At 43.9% G+C, this 21280-nt stretch overlaps 3 protein-coding genes across 12 annotated transcripts in view; all 3 read left to right on the forward strand.

Moving 5' to 3' along the window:
* The window catches only part of LOC147803306 (uncharacterized), a 149891-nt gene that overhangs the window by 38850 nt on the left and 89761 nt on the right, over nucleotides 1-21280 (forward strand). For all 10 annotated transcript variants that reach the window (XM_087150832.1, XM_087150838.1, XM_087150833.1 and 7 more), the window contains exons 2-3: nucleotides 5683-5919; nucleotides 6148-9780. In XM_087150832.1, coding sequence (XP_087006958.1) covers nucleotides 5683-5919; nucleotides 6148-9780 — 3870 coding nt within the window. The remainder of the gene's footprint in view (nucleotides 1-5682; nucleotides 5920-6147; nucleotides 9781-21280) is intronic.
* LOC147803307 (uncharacterized) lies at nucleotides 4718-5678 on the forward strand (the record flags this gene model as incomplete). The annotated part of the gene is made up of 1 exon (XM_087150451.1): nucleotides 4718-5678. A coding segment is annotated over exon 1 (927 nt), but the record flags the coding sequence as incomplete, so codon positions are not given.
* Nucleotides 9808-14822, forward strand: LOC147803308 (uncharacterized). Its single transcript, XM_087150452.1, has 9 exons — nucleotides 9808-9818; nucleotides 9860-10935; nucleotides 10966-13350; nucleotides 13396-13476; nucleotides 13552-13755; nucleotides 13888-13986; nucleotides 14035-14133; nucleotides 14179-14361; nucleotides 14404-14822. The coding sequence occupies exons 1-9, from the start codon at nucleotides 9808-9810 to the stop codon at nucleotides 14820-14822; spliced, it is 4557 nt and encodes a 1518-aa protein (XP_087006578.1).

Consider the following 21280-nt stretch of genomic DNA (forward strand, 5'->3'; position numbering starts at 1 on the left):
GTAAAGGATTAAGTAGTTTTAAAATTGTTCTTAAGTTCTCTAAAACACACTTATAGTATAGTGATTTAATAATATAAAACAATGCTTTTTCGACTAGGCATTATTTCAAAGATTTTGTTAAATTAAAATACATTACATTTTGTTGATATTTTTAACTGTTTGAAAGATTTAGCCCCTGAGAGACTGTTGATTGATACATTATTTATAACAAAACTATATATTAGATAATTAAAAAAACTAAAAACATGTAAAAATTGAAACATATAAAATTTTTAAAATATATGAAGTAATCATGAATCACATTTCATTTTTATGTATCACGTATGTCACCTTTTTCAAAAGTCTCAATTGAAAATTAAGCATAATTTATTTCTTTAAATACATTGAAGTAAACGGAAAGTTAAATAAATCCAATCGGTACAGTGTCTTAAAAATATAGTTTTATTTTGAAAAGAACATTCCGTCTCTTACAATTTTTGATGGAAATGACATGAAATTTATAAATGCATAATATTATGTCATGTAATCCTATTTGATAAAACAATTACAAATGAGATCCATTTTTTGCGACATTTTTTAAAATTTTAAATTGTAGTTGAATTTTAAAAGAAATATAAGAAAAGTCATAAAACATTTTGCTAAACAAAAAAAAACATTTTTTTACTATGAATTTGAATTGATATGGATTTCTGAGATGAAAGATACAACACTAAAAATAATACTAGAAAAACTATATTATATGGTTTAAAACATCAAATTGTTGTGTTTAAAAAGGAAAATAAAATTATTCAGTTGATTGACAGATTTTTAGAAAATGATAAATAATAATAATTGTGGTGGGAATAATTTTTATGCATATTTATATGCATATTTACCTTTTTATTACTTACAAGAAAAGAAACAGACATGATGAGATATTTCTGTTTTCTTGGATCGCATGGTCCATTTTGGTAATACTTTATATAAATTTAAACAACTAAATGAAAAAGACAACACATAGAACTCTTATTTTACTCCTCTATCAGCAGTATATATAGTTTCAATATTAAAATTTTAAAAAATTAATACTTTCAATTCGGAAAAAAAAATATTTGTCAAAAATACCAAATTATGAAAATGTTAACTAGCACAAATTAATTAATTTAAAAATCCTAAATATTATTTTGATAAAAACAAAATAAGTAAAATTACATAAAGTACGCGTAAGACACTCATACAATAAATTAAGTTTCTGGGTTTTTTCTAACAAATTGACACTCAGTTTTTCACATAAAAAAGTTTTAAAAGATTTTCCCTTCTCAAATGAATAAAATAAATTGGCAAACTGTCCCTTGTTATGGCATCGATATACAACCATGGAAATATCCATGGGTTGGGATGAAAAAAATTTAGTAAACATTTTCAATAGTTCTCTCTTAGTATTTGGGGTTTATTTCTAACAAATTGATGCTCACTTTTTCATATAAAAAAAGTTTCAAATGATTTTCATTTTTTAAAGTATTATAAAAAATTCTCAAACTGCCCCTCGTAATGTTATCAATATACAAGTACTGAACTATCCAATGAGTTGGACTGAAAAAGATTTTACTAAAAAATTTCTAAATTTTTGTCTTGAATTTGAGAATTTTCTGACAAATTAAAGCTCGCTTTTTAATATGAAAAAGGTTTCAAATGATTTTCACTTCTGAAAAAATTATAAAAAATTCACTTATTATCACTTCGCATGAAATAAATCAACACCTGCTACACAAAGCTGACATTTCTTCAAGCTCTTTACACAACGTTTTCCATTTTGTTTACTTTATATCTCACATTGGCAACTTGTTTTCGACTTTTCCGGTAAATATTATCATATTAAACGCAAAATGCATTCAAAATAACAGCTATTCAATTATTTTCGAATTCCAAGTTGTCCGAAAATAACAATTTTTGTTTGAAAAACTGCTGGATCTATCGAATCTCATTACAGTATTGGTGTCAGAGCTATATTGGTGTGATGAATAATACTTCACGTGTTGTTCTAGAAAATGTGCAGTTGCACGATATTATAGCGTTACTCAAAGGTGACCTCAATCTTAAATTAATATGCACATTTTGATACTTCACTACTGGTTGGAAAGAATCATTTGCGTATTATATTCAGAAGAACAATTATTCAGTTTTAATTTTTATTTTTAAGTTACAAAATATTTAATTTAAAGGGAAATAAATGGTTTTCGAAGTTTTAAGCTTTAAAATTTTGAGCAAATAATGCATGACAACATATTCACAGTCTCCATATTCTCATTCATATTCTCTGCTACATTACAACCTATACAGGTTTAAATACATTTTTGGACCATCGTTCACTTTTAAATAAAGAAAAAACATTAATGATCGGACCATGAAAAAAACGTTAAAATTTTAATTCCCTTTTTTATGTTCAAAATTTTCGATCACATCTTTTAATTATACATGTTTTAAAAAAACATGTTTGTATTCAACTTGCGTTATAGCAATTTTTATGAACTTTTCATACTTAAAAGTCTTCACAAATCTATTAACTCAATACTCTACTTGCAATTTAAATCAAACCAGGGGTTCTCCAGCTCCCCAACCCCCGAATGTCTTTCACAGTATTTTTCTGAACACTTTCCTATCGTACACGGGTTTCCTATCGTACAGTACTCGGATTGGTATTACTCACAATAGTTAAAATAAATATTCCTATTGTCGGGACAAGTTTTTTCAATAATTGAATAAAAATTAACAATGTGACACTAATATTCGGTTTTTATAGGGGAAAGTGGGGTGAAACCGGGAACCTCGATTTTGGCGAAATTAGTTCTGATTTCTAGAGAACAAACTCTGAATTTCATCTTAATGCCCAAAAGGAATCCGTATTGTTGTCGATTTATTCACGGCGTGTATGTAGATAAGTTTGTTTAACTATGCAAACTCTCTAATGTCTTCTTATTTTTAAGCTATTATTATCTATTCATTACAGTTAAGGAAAAATTAATTTTAGACTAGTTTATTATACGTTTACTAAAGATTCATACCTTATCCGATAATAAGGATTTAGTTCGTTATTAATCGTTTCGATAACTTTTACTGTCTGCGTAAGACCGGGTACCCTGTCAGGAGCCCCCTCCCCTTGATTTTGGTGTCTCCGCTGAACCCTCCTCCACTCAAAAGCTGCAGTGCTCCTAAGGAAGATGACTACAACCAAAGCTGAACAAAGGCTTCTAAACAAAATTTATTGTGGGCCACTTCCCAAGGAACAAAATTTTGTTTTCATGTTTTATAGAATTTTAAATGAACCTTAATACGAGAATGCAATTTTTGTATACATATATTATTTAAAAAAAACAACAACAATAATAAATACAAAATTTTTATAAGGAATTTTGGTCTAAATCTCATCAATTTCGGGACCCGGTGCAATTGTCCCTGTCTCTCCCCTCTTCCTACTTGAGTGCGACTTTTATTGCATCATATTAAAACTTCATGCACAAAATTCTTAAATTGTCAGACAAAATAGAATATCTGCAACTTTCTCAATGAAACTCTAGCATTTGTAAATTCCCCATATTGTTAACATGTGCAACCTTTTTTTTCTCCACTAGCGAGGTGAAACGACGTGGTTTGACTTTTTCTAGAAAAAAACATCCTATATAAAAATAAGTAGTGCATTTATGACTTTTTGAAAATGATGTATAATGAATATTTTGGTTCCATATGACAGTTTTTAGGTTGCTGCAGTTTAGGTCCTACAGGCCATCCAAACTTAGCTACCTGTTCTTACCCTACCGTATATAAATAAAAATTGTTGTCTTACGTAAAAAGTTTTCATTATAATTTTTAATGTAATGTGTGTCTTTCCAAAGAACAAAAATTTTATTTTCATGTTTTATAGAATTTTTAAAGAACCTTAAATACGAAAATGCAGTTTTTATACAGATATGTTATATAAGGAAAACAACAAAAAACATAATTTTTATAATATTTGGGGTTAAAACGGCTATTTGGAATTAAGACGAGTGTTTTGTTGCAAAAGTAAAAAATGTTAACTAACTTAAAAAAAAATTGTATTTAATTTAAAAAAAAAAACAATTATAGATATCAGTTTATAACCATTTACGTAAATATTAGATAATAACCAAACTCGAAAAAAAGTTATTTTATCTAAAATTAATTATTCAATCATTTAAAGAGTGATAAAGAGTATTTCAATCAGAACCACCAAAATTTAAAGTAAAGACAAATATCTAGGTTAAAGAATTATATATGTGTTATTTTAAGAAGGAAAATATTAGTGTTTTTTAAATTCAAATTTCATATACAGGTTAAAAATTGAATTTTAAATCAAGCTAACAGTTTTAGAAATGAAAAATTTCAAACTATACATGAAGCATTTTGTGAGATGCTTTTTTTTGTAACATATATTTCAGTCACATTAGGACACATTCAAAATGTAAGTAAAAAAGGATATATTAATTCTATGCAATTAATATCTCTGCATATTTCTAATTTAATTATATGCGCTTTGAGATGCAGTTGAAAAGATATTCAGAGGGAGAATAGAAATTCGAGCAGGTGTGTTTGTTCCAGTAGGTGGAATTTGCGTCACTGTTTACGTAAATGACAGATCATGTGATCGAAAGATCTCAACTTTATTGACAAACCTGCGTTGTTTCACGAAATATTCTGTATAAAAAGGGGTCGGAAATTTCGAAAAGGTATTCAGTCGAGCTCTTCCAAAGACTAATATGATTTGGTTCAGTCGACTCTCTCTAGCGATTTTGCTAGCGTTGTGCGTTCACAGCAAGTTTGCTGTAGGACAAGAATCGCCATGGAATAGCGTAGCAGGGGGTGAAGCATTTATCCAGTCTTTTATGGGAAAAGCCAAACAAAGTGGAGTTTTTACAGAAGACCAAATGGAAGATATGAGTTCTATTTCAGAGATGATGATGGCTGGAATGAACAATATGAAAGGAAAGGCTACGTCCCACAAATTGCAAGCTTTGAATACGGCCTTCGCATCTGGAGTAGCTGAAATTGCTATATCTGATGCAAATGGGCAGAATGTTCAAGCTGTAACTGACGCAATAGCAAATGCTTTAAGTGGGGCATTTTATCAAGTAACTGGTAGAGGTAATGATGCCTTTGTAAATGAAATTCGTACTTTAATCAATATGTTTGCTGCAGAATCAGGAAATTATGTTGCAACTGGAGGTTCTGCGTCTGCAGCAGCTGCATCCGCATCAGCTGGAGGATCAGGTGGATATGGGGCTGGTCCTAGACCATCATATTCAGCACCTTCAACAACTACAACGTACGTACAAGGCCCATCACAAACCGTGTCATCATATAGACCTTCTCAAACAATTGTATCTTACTCTCCTGGCCAAGCAGGACCTGGAGGATCATCGGCAGCGGCTTCTGCTGCTGCTGGAGGGTCAGGCCCTGGAGGATCAGGCCCCAGAGGTGCTGGCCCAGGAGGATATGGACCAGGTGGATCAGGACCCAGTGGTGCTTCCGCAGCAGCAGCATCTGCAGCTGGCAGTGGAGGACCAGGAGGATCAGGTCCCGGTGGTTATGGACCAGGAAGATCAGGTCCTGGTGTAGCTGGCCCAGGAGGATATGGACCCGGTGGTTATGGACCAGGAGGATCAGGACCAGGAGCAGCTTCAGCAGCAGCAGCAGCTGGTGGTTCAGGCCCAGGAGGATCAGGTCCCGGAGGTGCTGGCCCAGGAGGATATGGACCTGGAAGTTCTGGCCCAGGAGGGTATGGACCTGGAAGTTCTGGTCCAGGAAGTTATGGACCTGCAGGATCAGGACCCGGAGGTGCTTCAGCAGCAGCAGCAGCGGCAGCAGGTGGTTCAGGCCCAGGAGGATATGGACCCGGTGGTTATGGACCAGGGGGATCTGGTCCCGGTGGTGCCTCAGCAGCAGCAGCTGCAGCTGGTAGTGGTGGACCAGGAGGATCAGGCCCTGGTGGTTATGGACCAGGAGGATCAGGACCCGGAGGTGCTTCGGCAGCAGCAGCAGCCGCAGCTGGTGGTTCAGGCCCAGGTGGATCAGGTCCCGGAGGTGCTGGCCCAGGAGGATATGGACCTGGAGGATATGGGCCCGGGGGTTATGGACCAGGAGGATCTGGACCAGGTGGTGCTTCAGCAGCAGCAGCAGCTGCAGCTAGTAGTGGTGGACCAGGAGGATCAGGGCCCGGAGGATATGGACCTGGAGGAACAGGACCCGGTGGTGCTTCAGCAGCAGCTGCAGCCGCAGCAGGTGGTTCCGGCCCAGGAGGATCAGGTCCCGGAGGTGCTGGCCCTGGAGGATATGGACCCGGAGGTGCAGGCCCAGGAGGATATGGACCTGGTGGTTATGGACCAGGAGGATCAGGACCCGGTGGTGCTTCTGCAGCAGCAGCAGCAGCTGCAGCAGGTAGTGGTGGACCCGGAGGGTCAGGCCCTGGTGGTTATGGACCAGGAGGATCAGGTCCTGGTGGTGCAGGCCCAGGAGGATATGGGCCCGGAGGTTATGGACCAGGAGGATCAGGACCAGGAGCAGCTTCAGCAGCCGCAGCAGCTTCTGCAGCAGGTGGTAGTGGAGGAGGCCAAGGTGGTTATGAAGAAATAATTGAATACAGGTCTGGCCCCGGAGGGTATGGACCTGGAAGTTCTGGCCCCGGAGGTGCTGGCCCAGGAGGATATGGACCCGGTGGAGCAGGCCCAGGAGGATATGGACCAGGTGGTTATGGTCCAGGAGGATCAGGACCCGGTGGTGCTTCAGCAGCAGCTGCTGCAGCAGCAGCTGGTGGATCAGGGCCAGGAGGATCAGGTCCCGGAGGATATGGACCTGGAGGATCAGGACCCGGTGGTGCTTCAGCAGCAGCTGCAGCGGCAGCAGCTGGTGGTTCAGGCCCTGGAGGATCAGGTCCCGGCGGTGCTGGCCCTGGAGGATATGGACCCGGTGGTGCAGGCCCAGGAGGATATGGACCTGGTGGTTATGGACCAGGAGGATCAGGACCCGGTGGTGCTTCTGCAGCAGCAGCAGCAGCTGCAGCTGGTAGTGGTGGACCCGGAGGGTCAGGCCCTGGTGGTTATGGACCAGGAGGATCAGGTCCTGGTGGTGCAGGCCCAGGAGGATATGGGCCTGGAGGTTATGGACCAGGAGGATCAGGACCAGGAGCAGCTTCAGCAGCCGCAGCAGCTTCTGCAGCAGGTGGTAGTGGAGGAGGCCAAGGTGGTTATGAAGAAATAATTGAATACAGCTCTGGCCCCGGAGGGTATGGACCTGGAAGTTCTGGCCCCGGAGGTGCTGGCCCAGGAGGATATGGACCCGGTGGAGCAGGCCCAGGAGGATATGGACCAGGTGGTTATGGTCCAGGAGGATCAGGACCCGGTGGTGCTTCAGCAGCAGCTGCAGCAGCAGCAGCAGCTGGTGGATCAGGGCCAGGAGGATCAGGTCCCGGAGGATATGGACCTGGAGGATCAGGACCCGGTGGTGCTTCAGCAGCAGCTGCAGCGGCAGCAGCTGGTGGTTCAGGCCCTGGAGGATCAGGTCCCGGCGGTGCTGGCCCTGGAGGATATGGACCCGGTGGTGCAGGCCCAGGAGGATATGGACCTGGTGGTTATGGACCAGGAGGATCAGGACCCGGTGGTGCTTCTGCAGCAGCAGCAGCAGCAGCAGCTGCAGCTGGTAGTGGTGGACCCGGAGGGTCAGGCCCTGGTGGTTATGGACCAGGAGGATCAGGTCCTGGTGGTGCAGGCCCAGGAGGATATGGGCCTGGAGGTTATGGACCAGGAGGATCAGGACCAGGAGCAGCTTCAGCAGCCGCAGCAGCTTCTGCAGCAGGTGGTAGTGGAGGAGGCCAAGGTGGTTATGAAGAAATAATTGAATACAGCTCTGGCCCCGGAGGGTATGGACCAGGAAGTTCTGGCCCCGGAGGTGCTGGCCCAGGAGGATATGGACCCGGTGGAGCAGGCCCAGGAGGATATGGACCAGGTGGTTATGGTCCAGGAGGATCAGGACCCGGTGGTGCTTCAGCAGCAGCTGCAGCAGCAGCAGCTGGTGGATCAGGGCCAGGAGGATCAGGTCCCGGAGGATATGGACCTGGTGGATCAGGACCCGGTGGTGCTTCAGCAGCAGCTGCAGCGGCAGCAGCTGGTGGTTCAGGCCCAGGAGGATCAGGTCCCGGCAGTGCTGGCCCTGGAGGATATGGACCCGGTGGTGCAGGCCCAGGAGGATATGGACCTGGTGGTTATGGACCAGGAGGATCAGGACCAAGTGGTGCTTCTGCAGCAGCAGCAGCAGCTGCAGCTGGTAGTGGTGGACCAGGAGGGTCAGGCCCTGGTGGTTATGGACCAGGAGGATCAGGTCCCGGAGGTGCAGGCCCAGGAGGATATGGACCCGGAAGTTATGGACCAGGAGGATCAGGACCAGGAGCAGCTTCAGCTGCCGCAGCAGCTTCTGCAGCAGGTGGTAGTGGAGGAGGCCAAGGTGGTTATGAAGAAATAATTGAATACAGCTCTGGCCCCGGAGGGTATGGACCTGGAAGTTCTGGCCCCGGAGGTGCCGGCCCCGGAGGATATGGACCTGGTGGTGCAGGCCCTGGAGGATATGGACCAGGTGGTTACGGTCCAGGAGGATCAGGACCCGGTGGTGCTTCAGCAGCAGCTGCAGCAGCAGCAGCTGGTGGATCAGGGCCTGGAGGATCAGGTCCCGGAGGATATGGACCTGGAGGATCAGGACCCGGTGGTGCTTCAGCAGCAGCTGCAGCGGCAGCAGCTGGTGGTTCAGGCCCTGGAGGATCAGGTCCCGGCGGTGCTGGCCCTGGAGGATATGGACCCGGTGGTGCAGGCCCAGGAGGATATGGACCCGGTGGTTATGGACCAGGAGGATCAGGACCCGGTGGTGCTTCAGCAGCAGCAGCTGCAGCAGCAGCCGGTGGTTCAGGCCCAGGAGGATCAGGTCCAGGAGGATACGGACCTGGAGGATCAGGACCCGGTAGTGCTTCAGCAGCAGCTGCTGCAGCAGCAGCTGGTGGTTCAGGTCCCGGAGGTGCTGGCCCTGGAGGATATGGACCCGGTGGCGCTGGCCCTGGAGGATATGGACCCGGTGGTGCAGGTCCAGGAGGATATGGACCCGGTGGTTATGGACCAGGAGGATCAGGACCAGGAGCAGCTTCAGCAGCTGCAGCAGCTTCTGCAGCAGGTGGCGGAGGAGGAGGCCAAGGTGGTTATGAAGAAATAGTTGAATACAGCTCTGGCCCAGGAGGATATGGACCTGGAAGTTCGGGCCCAGGAGGCGCTGGCCCAGGAGGATATGGACCTGGTGGTGCAGGTCCAGGAGGATATGGCCCAGGTGGTTACGGTCCAGGAGGATCAGGACCAGGTGGTGCTTCAGCAGCAGCTGCATCAGCAGCAGCTGGTGGATCAGGGCCTGGAGGATATGGACCCGGCGGTTATGGACCAGGAGGATCAGGACCCAGTGGTGCTTCAGCAGCAGCAGCTGCAGCTGCAGCCGGTGGTTCAGGCCCAGGAGGATCAGGTCCCGGAGGATATGGACCTGGAGGATCAGGAGCCGGTAGTGCTTCAGCAGCAGCTGCTGCAGCAGCAGCAGGTGGTTCAGGTCCCGGAGGTGCTGGCCCTGGAGGATATGGACCCGGTGGCGCTGGCCCTGGAGGATATGGACCCGGTGGTGCAGGTCCAGGAGGATATGGACCAGGTGGTTATGGACCTGGAGGATCAGGACCAGGAGCCGCTTCAGCAGCTGCAGCAGCTTCTGCAGCAGGTGGAGGAGGAGGAGGCCAAGGTGGTTATGAAGAAATAGTTGAATACAGCTCTGGCCCAGGAGGATATGGACCTGGAAGTTTGGGCCCAGGAGGGTACGGACCTGCAAGTTCTGGCCCAGGAGGTTATGGACCCGGTGGATCAGGACCCGGTGGAGCTTCAGCAGCAGCAGCAGCAGCAGCTGGTGGTTCAGGTCCCGGAGGTGCTGGCCCTGGAGGATATGGACCCGGTGGTGCAGGCCCAGGAGGATATGGACCCGGTGGTTATGGACCAGGAGGATCAGGAGCAGCTTCAGCAGCCGCAGCAGCTTCTGCAGCAGGTGGTAGTGGAGGAGGCCCAGGTGGTTATGAAGAAATAATTGAATACAGCTCTGGCCCCGGAGGGTATGGACCTGGAAGTTCTGGACCCGGAGGTGCTGGCCCAGGAGGATATGGACCTGGTGGTGCAGGCCCAGGAGGATATGGTCCAGGTGGTTACGGTCCAGGAGGATCAGGACCAGGTGGTGCTTCAGCAGCAGCTGCAGCAGCAGCAGCTGGTGGATCAGGGCCTGGAGGATCAGGTCCTGGAGGATATGGACCTGGAGGATCAGGACCCGGTGGTGCTTCAGCAGCAGCTGCAGCGGCAGCAGCTGGTGGTTCAGGCCCTGGAGGATCAGGTCCCGGCGGTGCTGGCCCTGGAGGATATGGACCCGGTGGTGCAGGCCCAGGAGGATATGGACCCGGTGGTTATGGACCAGGAGGATCAGGACCCGGTGGTGCTTCAGCAGCAGCAGCTGCAGCAGCAGCCGGTGGTTCAGGCCCAGGAGGATCAGGTCCCGGAGGATATGGACCTGGAGGATCAGGACCCGGTAGTGCTTCAGCAGCAGCTGCTGCAGCAGCAGCTGGTGGTTCAGGTCCCGGAGGTGCTGGCCCTGGAGGATATGGACCCGGTGGCGCTGGCCCTGGAGGATATGGACCCGGTGGTGCAGGTCCAGGAGGATATGGACCCGGTGGTTATGGACCAGGAGGATCAGGACCAGGAGCAGCTTCAGCAGCCGCAGCAGCTTCTGCAGCAGGTGGTAGTGGAGGAGGCCCAGGTGGTTATGAAGAAATAGTTGAATACAGCTCCGGCCCAGGAGGATATGGACCTGGAAGTTCTGGCCCAGGAGGGTATGGACCTGCAAGTTCTGGCCCAGGAGGGTATGGACCTGCAAGTTCTGGCCCAGGAGGTTATGGACCTGGTGGATCAGGACCCGGTGGTGCTTCAGCAGCAGCAGCAGCAGCAGCAGCTGGTGGTTCAGGCCCAGGAGGATCAGGTCCCGGAGGATATGGACCTGGAGGATCAGGACCCGGTGGTGCTTCAGCAGCAGCTGCAGCAGCAGCTGGTGGTTCAGGTCCCGGAGGAGCTGGCCCTGGAGGATATGGACCCGGAGGCTCTGGCCCAGGAGGATATGGTCCCGGTGGGGCAGGACCAGGAGGATATGGACCCGGTGGTTATGGACCAGGAGGTTCAGGACCAGGAGCAGCTTCAGCAGCCGCAGCAGCTTCTGCAGCAGGTGGTGGTGGAGGCCAAGGTGGTTATGAAGAAATAGTTGAATACAGCTCTGGCCCAGGAGGATATGGACCTGGAAGTTCTGGCCCAGGAGGGTATGGACCTGCAAGTTCTGGTCCCGGAGGATATGGACCTGGAGGTTTAGGACCCGGTGGTGCTTCAGCAGCCGCTGCTGCAGCAGCAGCTGGTGGTTCAGGTCCCGGAGGTGCTGGCCCTGGAGGATATGGACCCGGAGGTGCTGGCCCAGGAGGATATGGACCCGGTGGTGCAGGTCCAGGAGGATCAGGTCCCGGAGGATATGGACCAGGAGGATCAGGTCCCGGTGGTGCTTCAGCAGCAGCTGCAGCAGCAGCTGGTGGCTCAGGCCCTGGAGGATCAGGTCCCGGAGGTGCTGGCCCTGGAGGATATGGACCAGGTGGTGCAGGCCCTGGAGGATATGGACCCGGAGGTTATGGACCAGAAGGATCAGGACCCGGAGGTTATGGACCAGAAGGATCAGGACCAGGTGGTTATGGACCGGGAGGATCAGGACCCGGTGGAGCATCTGCAGCAGCAGCTGCAGCTGGTGGTTCAGGCCCAGGAGGATCAGGTCCCGGAGGATATGGACCTGGAGGATCAGGACCCGGAGGAGCTTCAGCAGCAGCTGCAGCAGCAGCAGCTGGTGGTTCAGGCCCCGGAGGTGCTGGCCCTGAAGGATATGGACCAGGTGGCGCTGGCCCAGGAGGATATGGACCCGGTGGTGCAGGTCCTGGTGGATATGGACCCGGTGGTTATGGACCAGGAGGATCAGGACCAGGAGCAGCCTCAGCAGCTGCAGCAGCTTCTGCAGCAGGTGGTGGAGGAGGCCAAGGTGGTTATGAAGAAATAGTTGAATACAGCTCTGGCCCAGGAGGATATGGACCTGGAAGTTCTGGCCCAGGAGGATATGGACCCGGTGGTGCAGGCCCAGGAGGATATGGACCCGGTGGTTATGGACCAGGAGGATCAGGACCCGGAGGATATGGACCTGGAGAATCTGGACCCGGTGGTGCTTCAGCAGCAGCTGCAGCAGCAGCAGCTGGTGGTTCTGGCCCAGGAGGATCAGGTCCCGGAGGATATGGACCAGGAGGATCAGGTCCCGGTGGTGCTTCAGCAGCAGCTGCAGCAGCAGCAGCTGGTGGTTCAGGTCCCGGAGGTGCTGGCCCTGGAGGATATGGACCCGGAGGTGCAGGCCCAGGAGGATATGGACCCGGTGGTTATGGACCAGTAGGATCAGGTCCCGGTGGTGCAGGCCCAGGAGGATATGGACCCGGAGGTTATGGACCAGGAGGATCAGGTCCAGGAGCAGCTTCAGCAGCCGCAGCAGCTTCTGCAGCAGGTGGTGCTGGAGGAGGCCAAGGTGGTTATGAAGAAATAGTTGAATACAGCTCTGGTCCTGGAGCATATGGACCTGGAAGTTCTGGCCCAGGAGGATATGGACCCGGTGGTGCAGGCCCAGGTGGATATGGACCCGGTGGTTATGGACCAGGAGGATCAGGACCCGGAGGATATGGACCTGGAGAATCTGGTCCCGGTGGTGCTTCAGCAGCAGCTGCAGCAGCAGCAGCTGGTGGTTCTGGCCCAGGAGGATCAGGTCCCGGAGGATATGGACCTGGAGGATCAGGTCCCGGTGGTGCTTCAGCAGCAGCTGCAGCAGCAGCAGCTGGTGGTTCAGGTCCCGGAGGTGCTGGCCCTGGAGGATATGGACCCGGAGGTGCAGGCCCAGGAGGATATGGACCCGGTGGTTATGGACCAGGAGGATCAGGACCCGGAGGATCAGGACCCGGAGGATATGGACCTGGAGAATCAGGACCCGGTGGTGCTGCAGCAGCAGCTGCTGCCGCAGCATCTGGTGGTTCAGGCCCAGGAGGATCAGGTCCCGGAGGATATGGACCTGGAGGATCAGGACCCGGTGGTGCTTCAGCAGCAGCTGCAGCAGCCGCAGCTGGTGGTTCAGGTCCCGGAGGTGCTGGCCCTGGAGGATATGGACCCGGAGGTGCTGGCCCTGGTGGATATGGACCCGGTGGAGCAGGCCCAGGAGGATATGGACCCGGTGGTTACGGACCAGGAGGATCAGGACCTGGTGGTGCTTCTGCAGCAGCAGCAGCAGCTGCAGCTGGTAGTGGTGGACCAGGAGGATCAGGTCCTGGTGGTTATGGACCAGGAGGATCAGGTCCCGGTGGTGCAGGCCCAGGAGGATATGGACCCGGAGGTTATGGACCAGGAGGATCAGGACCAGGAGCAGCTTCAGCAGCCGCTGCAGCTTCTGCAGCAGGTGGTGGTGGAGGAGGCCAAGGCAGTTATGAAGAAATAGTTGAATATAGCTCTGCCCCAGGAGGATATGGACCTGGAAGTTCTGGCCCAGGAGGGTATGGACCTGAAAGTTCTGGCCCAGGAGGTTATGGACCTGTTGGATCAGGACCCGGTGGTGCTTCAGCAGCAGCTGCAGCAGCAGCAGCTGGTGGTTCAGGTCCCGGAGGTGCTGGCCCTGGAGGATATGGACCCGGTGGTGCAGGCCCCGGAGGATATGGACCCGGTGGTTATGGACCAGGAGGATCAGGACCCGGAGGATATGGACCTGGAGAATCAGGACCCGGTGGTGCTGCAGCAGCAGCTGCTGCAGCAGCAGCATCTGGTGGTTCAGGCCCAGGAGGATCAGGTCCCGGAGGATATGGACCTGGAGGATCAGGACCCGGTGGTGCTTCAGCAGCAGCTGCAGCAGCAGCAACTGGTGGTTCAGGTCCCGGAGGTGCTGGCCCTGGAGGATATGGACCCGGTGGTGCAGGCCCAGGAGGATACGGACCCGGTGGTTACGGACCAGGAGGATCAGGACCCGGTGGTGCTTCTGCAGCAGCAGCAGCTGCAGCAGGTGGTGGTGGAGGAGGCCAAGGTGGTTATGAAGAAATAGTTGAATACAGCTCTGGCCCAGGAGGATATGGACCTGGAAGTTCCGGCCCAGGAGGGTATGGACCTGAAAGTTCTGGCCCTGGAGGTTATGGACCTGGTGGATCAGGACCAGGAGGATCAGGACCAGGTGGTGCTTCAGCAGCAGCAGCAGCAGCAGCTGGTGGTTCAGGCCCAGGAGGATCAGGTCCCGGAGGTTATGGACCTCGAGGATCCGGTCCCGGCCGTGCTGGCCCAGGAGGATATGGACCAGGAGGATCTGCACCCGGTGCATCAGCAGCAGCGTCAGCAGCGGCAGCTATTTCTTCTCCTGCCTCTACTTCCAGAATTTCTTCCGTTGCATCTAGGTTAGCTTCTGGAGGACCAGTTAATGTTTCTAGACTATCTAGCACATTAGGAAGCGTTGTTTCTCAAGTGCAATCATCCAATCCTGGTGCTTCTCAATGCGAAGTCCTTCTTCAAGCTCTTCTTGAATTGGTATCTGCTTTGTTGCATGTTCTCGGATCTGCTAATATTGGAAATGTTAACTATGGTGCTTCAGGTCAAACATCTTCAATGGTTTCACAAGCTGTAAACCAACTTTATGGTTGAAATTCTAAAGCAATATATATTATAAAAAATGTTATTTTAAAACTTTGAAATAAAATTTTGCATTTGAAATTGTCTCCTATTTGTGTTTTTATGCACAAATCAAATGTAAGTTTTGAAATTATGAATATATGCTAGCTGAAAGTCCGTTCTTCGAATGGGGTGAATTAAAAAATAAGTGAAGAATCAATAAATCAGAGTAAAGAAACACTAACGAAATCATGCTCGCAACTAAAAAGCAAATACTGCTACAATAGACTTGATGAAAGGACCAGGTAAGGGACATTTGCGATAAATTAAGGAATCACTGGTTTTGCTTTCCTTTAAATCCCCACACAACTGATCACATAAATGTTTAGTATTTTATCAGGATTTTTTTTGTTTCAAATTATTCAATAAGGTTTTAATTTTTCAGATAGTTAGGTTTTATATAAATTTAGGAACAATGAAGCGAAGAATTACTAGACCCTTCTTCTACTAAATAAGTATTAACCCTCCTTGCGGCGGACCCGTAATAACTCGGAATCATTTCTACACGCAAAGCGGCAAGCCCGGAATAACTCGGGTTGCCTATCTGCCTCTCTAGCGGCGCGCCCGAGTTTTTCGCTGGTATTTTTTTTCCTTCCCCTACGACCGCCGACTGGGTACTAATTGAGAGGTGGGGATAGCTGTCATCATAAATCACTATAACAGAGGAGTTGTGAGTCTATTTTAGAGTTCATAGTACATTAGTAGTTAAAAGGTACTGATTAGAAAAGGTTTTGGTGAAGTGGAAAAATTAATTTAAAGTTTTATTTTATTTTATTTATTTATTTCAATTTTTTTTTCTTTTGCTAATACCAAATCAAACATTTCGTTGCTTTCATTGCTGTTTAATTTTTATTATTATTATTTTTTTTTAAATTGAAGTTCTTCATGGTAAAATTAGAAAAATGGGGGGGAGAATATATTATAGCAAATTACTTTTAAATTTTTGAATATTTGTTTATTTTGAATAAATTTTTGAATATCTCTATTAATAATGTTCTGCAGTTTCGTTATAAGTACTGTAAATTCGATATTTTGATAATATTCATTAACTGAATTTTATTTTGTGAACTTAATTGAAGGAGATTTTAACTTAGTTTAGATTTTGACTTATTTTATTTCTTTCCAACTGCCAGAAAGTACACCTTACTTATTTTTCAAGTTCACTAATTTTGAAATGTTAAAATTTTACTTTGCAAACATTATTTTAATCAGAGTCATTATTTTCTTCACATTATTTTAAAAATTTTCAAGCAAAGAAGGAAATGCAAAAAAAAAAATAATAATAATAAATAAATAAATAAAAAGCGAATAAATAAAATTCTGTTTTTTTTTTTTTTTTTTTTTCTTGATGTTTTAAGCATTTCCTTTGAATTATCGCGTCTGAAATTTATACAGAAATAAAATCTTGAAAAAACAGAATACGAAAGACAGTTATTGAATTTTTTTAAGAAATAACTTGCATATTCAAAACATTTTTTGCAAAATCAAAAATCTTATAACTACAAAGAAACCAACGAGATTAAATATCTTTTCAGGTTTAATTTTAATTAAAAGTTTTAAGTTTATATTAAAACCATATAATAATACTTTGAAGCAATTTTTCCCAGCTAAACTCTGATTACTTCCTGTGACAATTTTAGTATCAAGTGATACTATCAAGTAATTTATTAATAATGAGAGTAAAATTCTTAAAACTAAATAAGATACTTGTTTTGTGCGTCATAATAAAGGAATTTAACGAATTGCAAATTAGCATGGACTTCGGATAGTTATTCGGATTCGGATTCTTATTATTTAACAAGAAGTTGCTTAGTAGTTTTCTTCTTCCTCATAAAGTTATCTATTATTTAATAAACTAATATTGTTTAAAAATGTATCCAAAACTGACTTCATTTTACCACAAAAAACAAGACTAGGTAAAAGAAAGAGTATAAAATAATTTTTATTTTTTAAAAGTTTCTTTTTTCTATCAAAATTTTTTAATAATACTATTTTTATGTATTTGTTTCAAATCTCTGATTTAATTATAATCAATACATATTAAGGACAATAATCAAAGGAAAAGGCAACGCAAAGTTAAGTTTTTTGTATTACACAGTTCTTTACTTTTACTTGACCAAAAAAAAGGCCAAACAATCTAATATTTATTTAGTAAGGCGTAAAAAAAAATTTTTCAAAAATTAATATTTGAGAAATTAAAGAAAATTATTTTGGCTAGATAATTTAGCGAAATGAATATATGCTAAGATAACAATTCGAACGGTTCAAAAAATGTTTAATTTTTTTACTTATGAATTAACTGTCGTAGAAATTTAATAACAAAACATTTGTTTCAAAAATATCAAATATGATGGTCCTGCAATCTTGGTTGTGGTTATTTAATTTTTATGCACTACTTTATAATTTTGGACAATAAATTAAATGTTTGGTTTTAATTTGTTTACTGTTAGTTAAGTTGTGTTCTATCCCTCCTTTTTCAAATTACATATATAAATACGTTTCTCATTGCAAATTATTATGCAATAATTTTTCTCCAGAAATGTTTTCTTGTAAGAGGACCGGCAGAGAAGAGAGAAATTTAAAGACTAGGTTTAAAAACAGAGTGTCAAGGATTCAGAGAGTGATTTATCTTTTTTCCAGAAATGTACAAAGCTTGGAATTCCACACAATTAGCAACTACTGGGCTGCAATACAGGAAATGACCCCTTGCAGAGAAGAAAATATCACTCTTTCAAAACGTCAATCTTCCATTTCCCCATGCATTGAATACACCTATTGTAATCTTAGAAAGAATTCTTCTTCAAGAAATTTCTTGCAACATTTGCTTTCATTCTTTGAAAACTAACACTTAGTACACAGTGTTGACCCCAGGATATCTTCAGTTTCCTTCAGTTCGAATGTATTATTGCTTCAAAAGAAAGCGCAAAATGAAATATGCCACCTCTTTTTTTTCTCTAATAAGTTTACTAATAAAATAACTAAAATGGTCATGTCATCTAGTAAAAGTAGATTTAATATAAAACTTTGAAGTAGTGTAAATAAAGCGAGTATATACTCTCTTTCAAGACTTCCAAAAGCTGAATATAGACCATTCTCAAAGTCTAAAATAGATTTTGTAACAATGAATTTTTTCACTCTATATTTAATTGGTAAAAAGATTGTCAACTGCAAATATTTTATGTTGCAAAAACTTTTAAATCAATTATCTCTTATTGGTGTTGGATTTTCATGAAGTCGTGATTTCTTAAATAATGTTTGTTTTTTCCTTCTTCTAGATCACTAATTCCTAACTAAATTCAATATAATTTGTCCACAGCTTCTCAATCTGATTTCTATTCTTATTTCAGAATAATTATTTTACTAACTTATAAACTTTAAATTTTAATAGGGGTATCAGAATCAATGCAGTTCGTGTATATTCGTGTTTACTGAGTATATAATTATATTGAACTAATCAGTCATCATAAAATTGTTCTATTTAATGAAAAAAAATTTTGATTTTAGAATTGAAGGATTTTAAAGCTGTTTTTATAAAGCTCTTACCAGAAATTTATGAATAGTAGTTTGAACAAAAGATTTTCTTTAATGCGTTATTTTATATCAAATTAATTACCACTTTAAAATCATTTCTAGTTTTAAAAATTTCTCAAGAGCTAATAAGAAATTTTTTGGTAATCTTAACTTTAGACTTTTAATACTGTTATGATGTTGGATATCATAAATTAGAATGATTAAAGAAGATAACATTATAGCTAAGTTTATTGAAAATACATCTTGTTTACATCATACTGAAGATCGAAGTTACAGTGCTTATTCAAAGATAAAAGTTGAAGTAAATGTTTACATGTTGCAATATATTATCTATAAATTGAAGTAGAAGTTAATAAACTATATTGATTGATGGATTGATAATTATAGCAAACTATTGGTGATTTACAATATATGACATGCCCTTTTTTTTTTTTTTTTTTTTTTAAATAAAATTAATAACAAGGAAAGTTACACAATTTAAATTAAGGTTAAATTAATATTTACAAAACCATAAACTAAATAAAAAAGTTTACCAGATAAATCTGTGTCTGATTTTAAAATGGGTGGAAAGAATAAGTTTAAGTTCGGTAGCGCAAAGGTTTATTTACAGTTCTATGGCTGCGTCTTGGTTCGGAAGTTGGTAGGTCAGTTTGTTTAGATGCAGGAGAAATTTCAGGGACAGCATCGTAAAGATCTTCTACGGTTCTTTCTTGGTTAGTTACAGTATCACTTTTGAATGGGTGTATAAAAATGCGGTTTCTTACATAAACTCCTCCATTTTTTGATTGGATAGTATATGTTCTAAATGAGTCTTTCTTTATTATTTTCCCTCTAACCCATGGTTCTTTTGGCTTTAATTTGAACCAAACCTGTTGATCCAACTTTAGTTCGGGTAATGGTTTGCGTCCACGGTCTGCATATTTCTTTTGATCTTGTTGTCTTTTTAACAGTTGGGCTTTCTCTTCTTTAATGTCAAAGTTTGGTTGAAGATTTTGTGGCAGAGATGGAATAAAAGATCGCAGGCGCCGACCCATTAAGAGCTCTGCTGGTGATTTGAGACCTTGTGTCGGTGTAATTCTGTAGTCCAACAAGACTATATGTAAGTCTTTACCTTCTTCATGTGCCTTTTTCATTGAATTTTTGAAGGTTTGGATAGCTCGTTCAACTTGGCCATTAGAACATGGCCAATATGGTGAAGATTTACTGTGGAAAATATTCCAGCTGTCCAAGAAAGTTTTGAATTCATTTCCATCGAACGGAGGGCCACCATCACTCACAAGCTCCTCGGGTATACCATGGCGGGCGAATACACATTTCATTGCATTGACAACGCAAGCAGTGGTTGTTCTATTCATGGGCTGCACTTCAATGTATTTTGAGAAGTAATCAATTATTAGCAAATATGTTGTTTCCATAAGGGTTAAAAAATCAGTACCCACTTTCTGCCAGGGTCTTTCAGGCAAGTCCCTTTGTAGCAAAGGTTCTTGCGCATTTGCTCTCTGATGCTTCTGACATACTAAACATCTTTCTACAAAAGTTTCTATGTCTGTGTTCATTGTAGGCCAATATAGGTATTCACGGGCTTTGGTTTTACATGCAACAATGCCTCGGTGACCAGTGTGTAGTTTTTTCAAAACATCAATTTTGGCAGATTCTGGAATGATTAAGCGACTTCCCCTGCATAAAAGACCATCTTCAGTTTCAGTTATCTCATGTCGACAATGCCAAAATGGTCTTGCTACTAGGTTTACTCTACACTTTTCACTAGGCCAGCCATTCTTAACAAGCTGGCTAAGTTCTTGCAATGCTTCATCAACTTTGGTGGCTGATGAAAGCTCACTCCATTTGGATTTAGTTGCAATGGCTAGTACTGTCTCAGAAGTAGCTAGTGGTGAGTCACACAGATTGTCATTAAAGATATCTGGACAGGTAGCTCGTGACAAAGTATCAGCAACTATGAGCTGCTTTCCTGGGGTATATTGTAGAGTAACTGTATATCTGTTCATGCGCAAAAGCATTCGTTGAAGTCGTGGTGATATTTCATCATATGGTTTTTTACTTAGTCCAAGAAGGGGTTTGTGATCAGTTTGTACAAGAACATGTCTGCCATAAGTAAAATAATTGAACTTTTCTAATCCAAAGATGATAGCTAGAAGCTCCTTTTCTATTTGAGCATATCTTGATTGTGCACTAGAGAGTGTGGCAGAGGCATATGCAACAGGTTTGTTTTCTTGGGTTAATACAGCCCCTAATCCTCTTTGACTAGCATCTACTGACAGGAGAACAGGTTTTGTTGAGTCAAAGAAGCTTAGACAAGGAGCTTTCATGAGAGCACACTTAATTTTTTCAAAATCTTGCTGCATGTTCTGATCCCATAAGAAAGAATTACCCTTTTTCAGAAGTTGTCTAAGAGTATGAGTTAAGTCTGATAGGTGACTTGTGAACTTTGCTTGATAAGTCACCATTCCCAAGAATCGTTGTAAGGCTTCTTTGTTTTCTGGAGCAGGAAATTCTTGAATAGCTTTTATTTTCATAGGATCTGCTTGTATTCCAGTTTCTGATATGATATGCCCTAGGTATTTTATTGATGGCTGTGCGAGTTGAAGCTTTGAGATATTAAATTTTAAGTTTTCTTTCCTAGCAATGGTGAGAGCCTTTCTTAAAAGCAAACAGTGTTCATTTATGTTTTTTGAACTTAAAGCTATATCATCAAAATATGGTTGGATTTGAGGTTCATTCTCAAAAATTTCCTCCATTGCTCGTTGAAATTCTTCGGGAGCATTGTTAAGCCCAAAAGGAAGGACTAAAAATCTATATCTTCCCCATGGGGTGGAGAATGTTGTCAGATAGGAGCTTTTTTCATCTAGTGGAAGTTGCCAAAATCCATTTTTTGCATCTAG

Source organism: Parasteatoda tepidariorum, chromosome 9 (assembly GCF_982258835.1).
Source record: "Parasteatoda tepidariorum strain Cologne lab strain chromosome 9, Ptep-v5.0, whole genome shotgun sequence".
Taxonomy (NCBI): domain Eukaryota; kingdom Metazoa; phylum Arthropoda; class Arachnida; order Araneae; family Theridiidae; genus Parasteatoda; species Parasteatoda tepidariorum.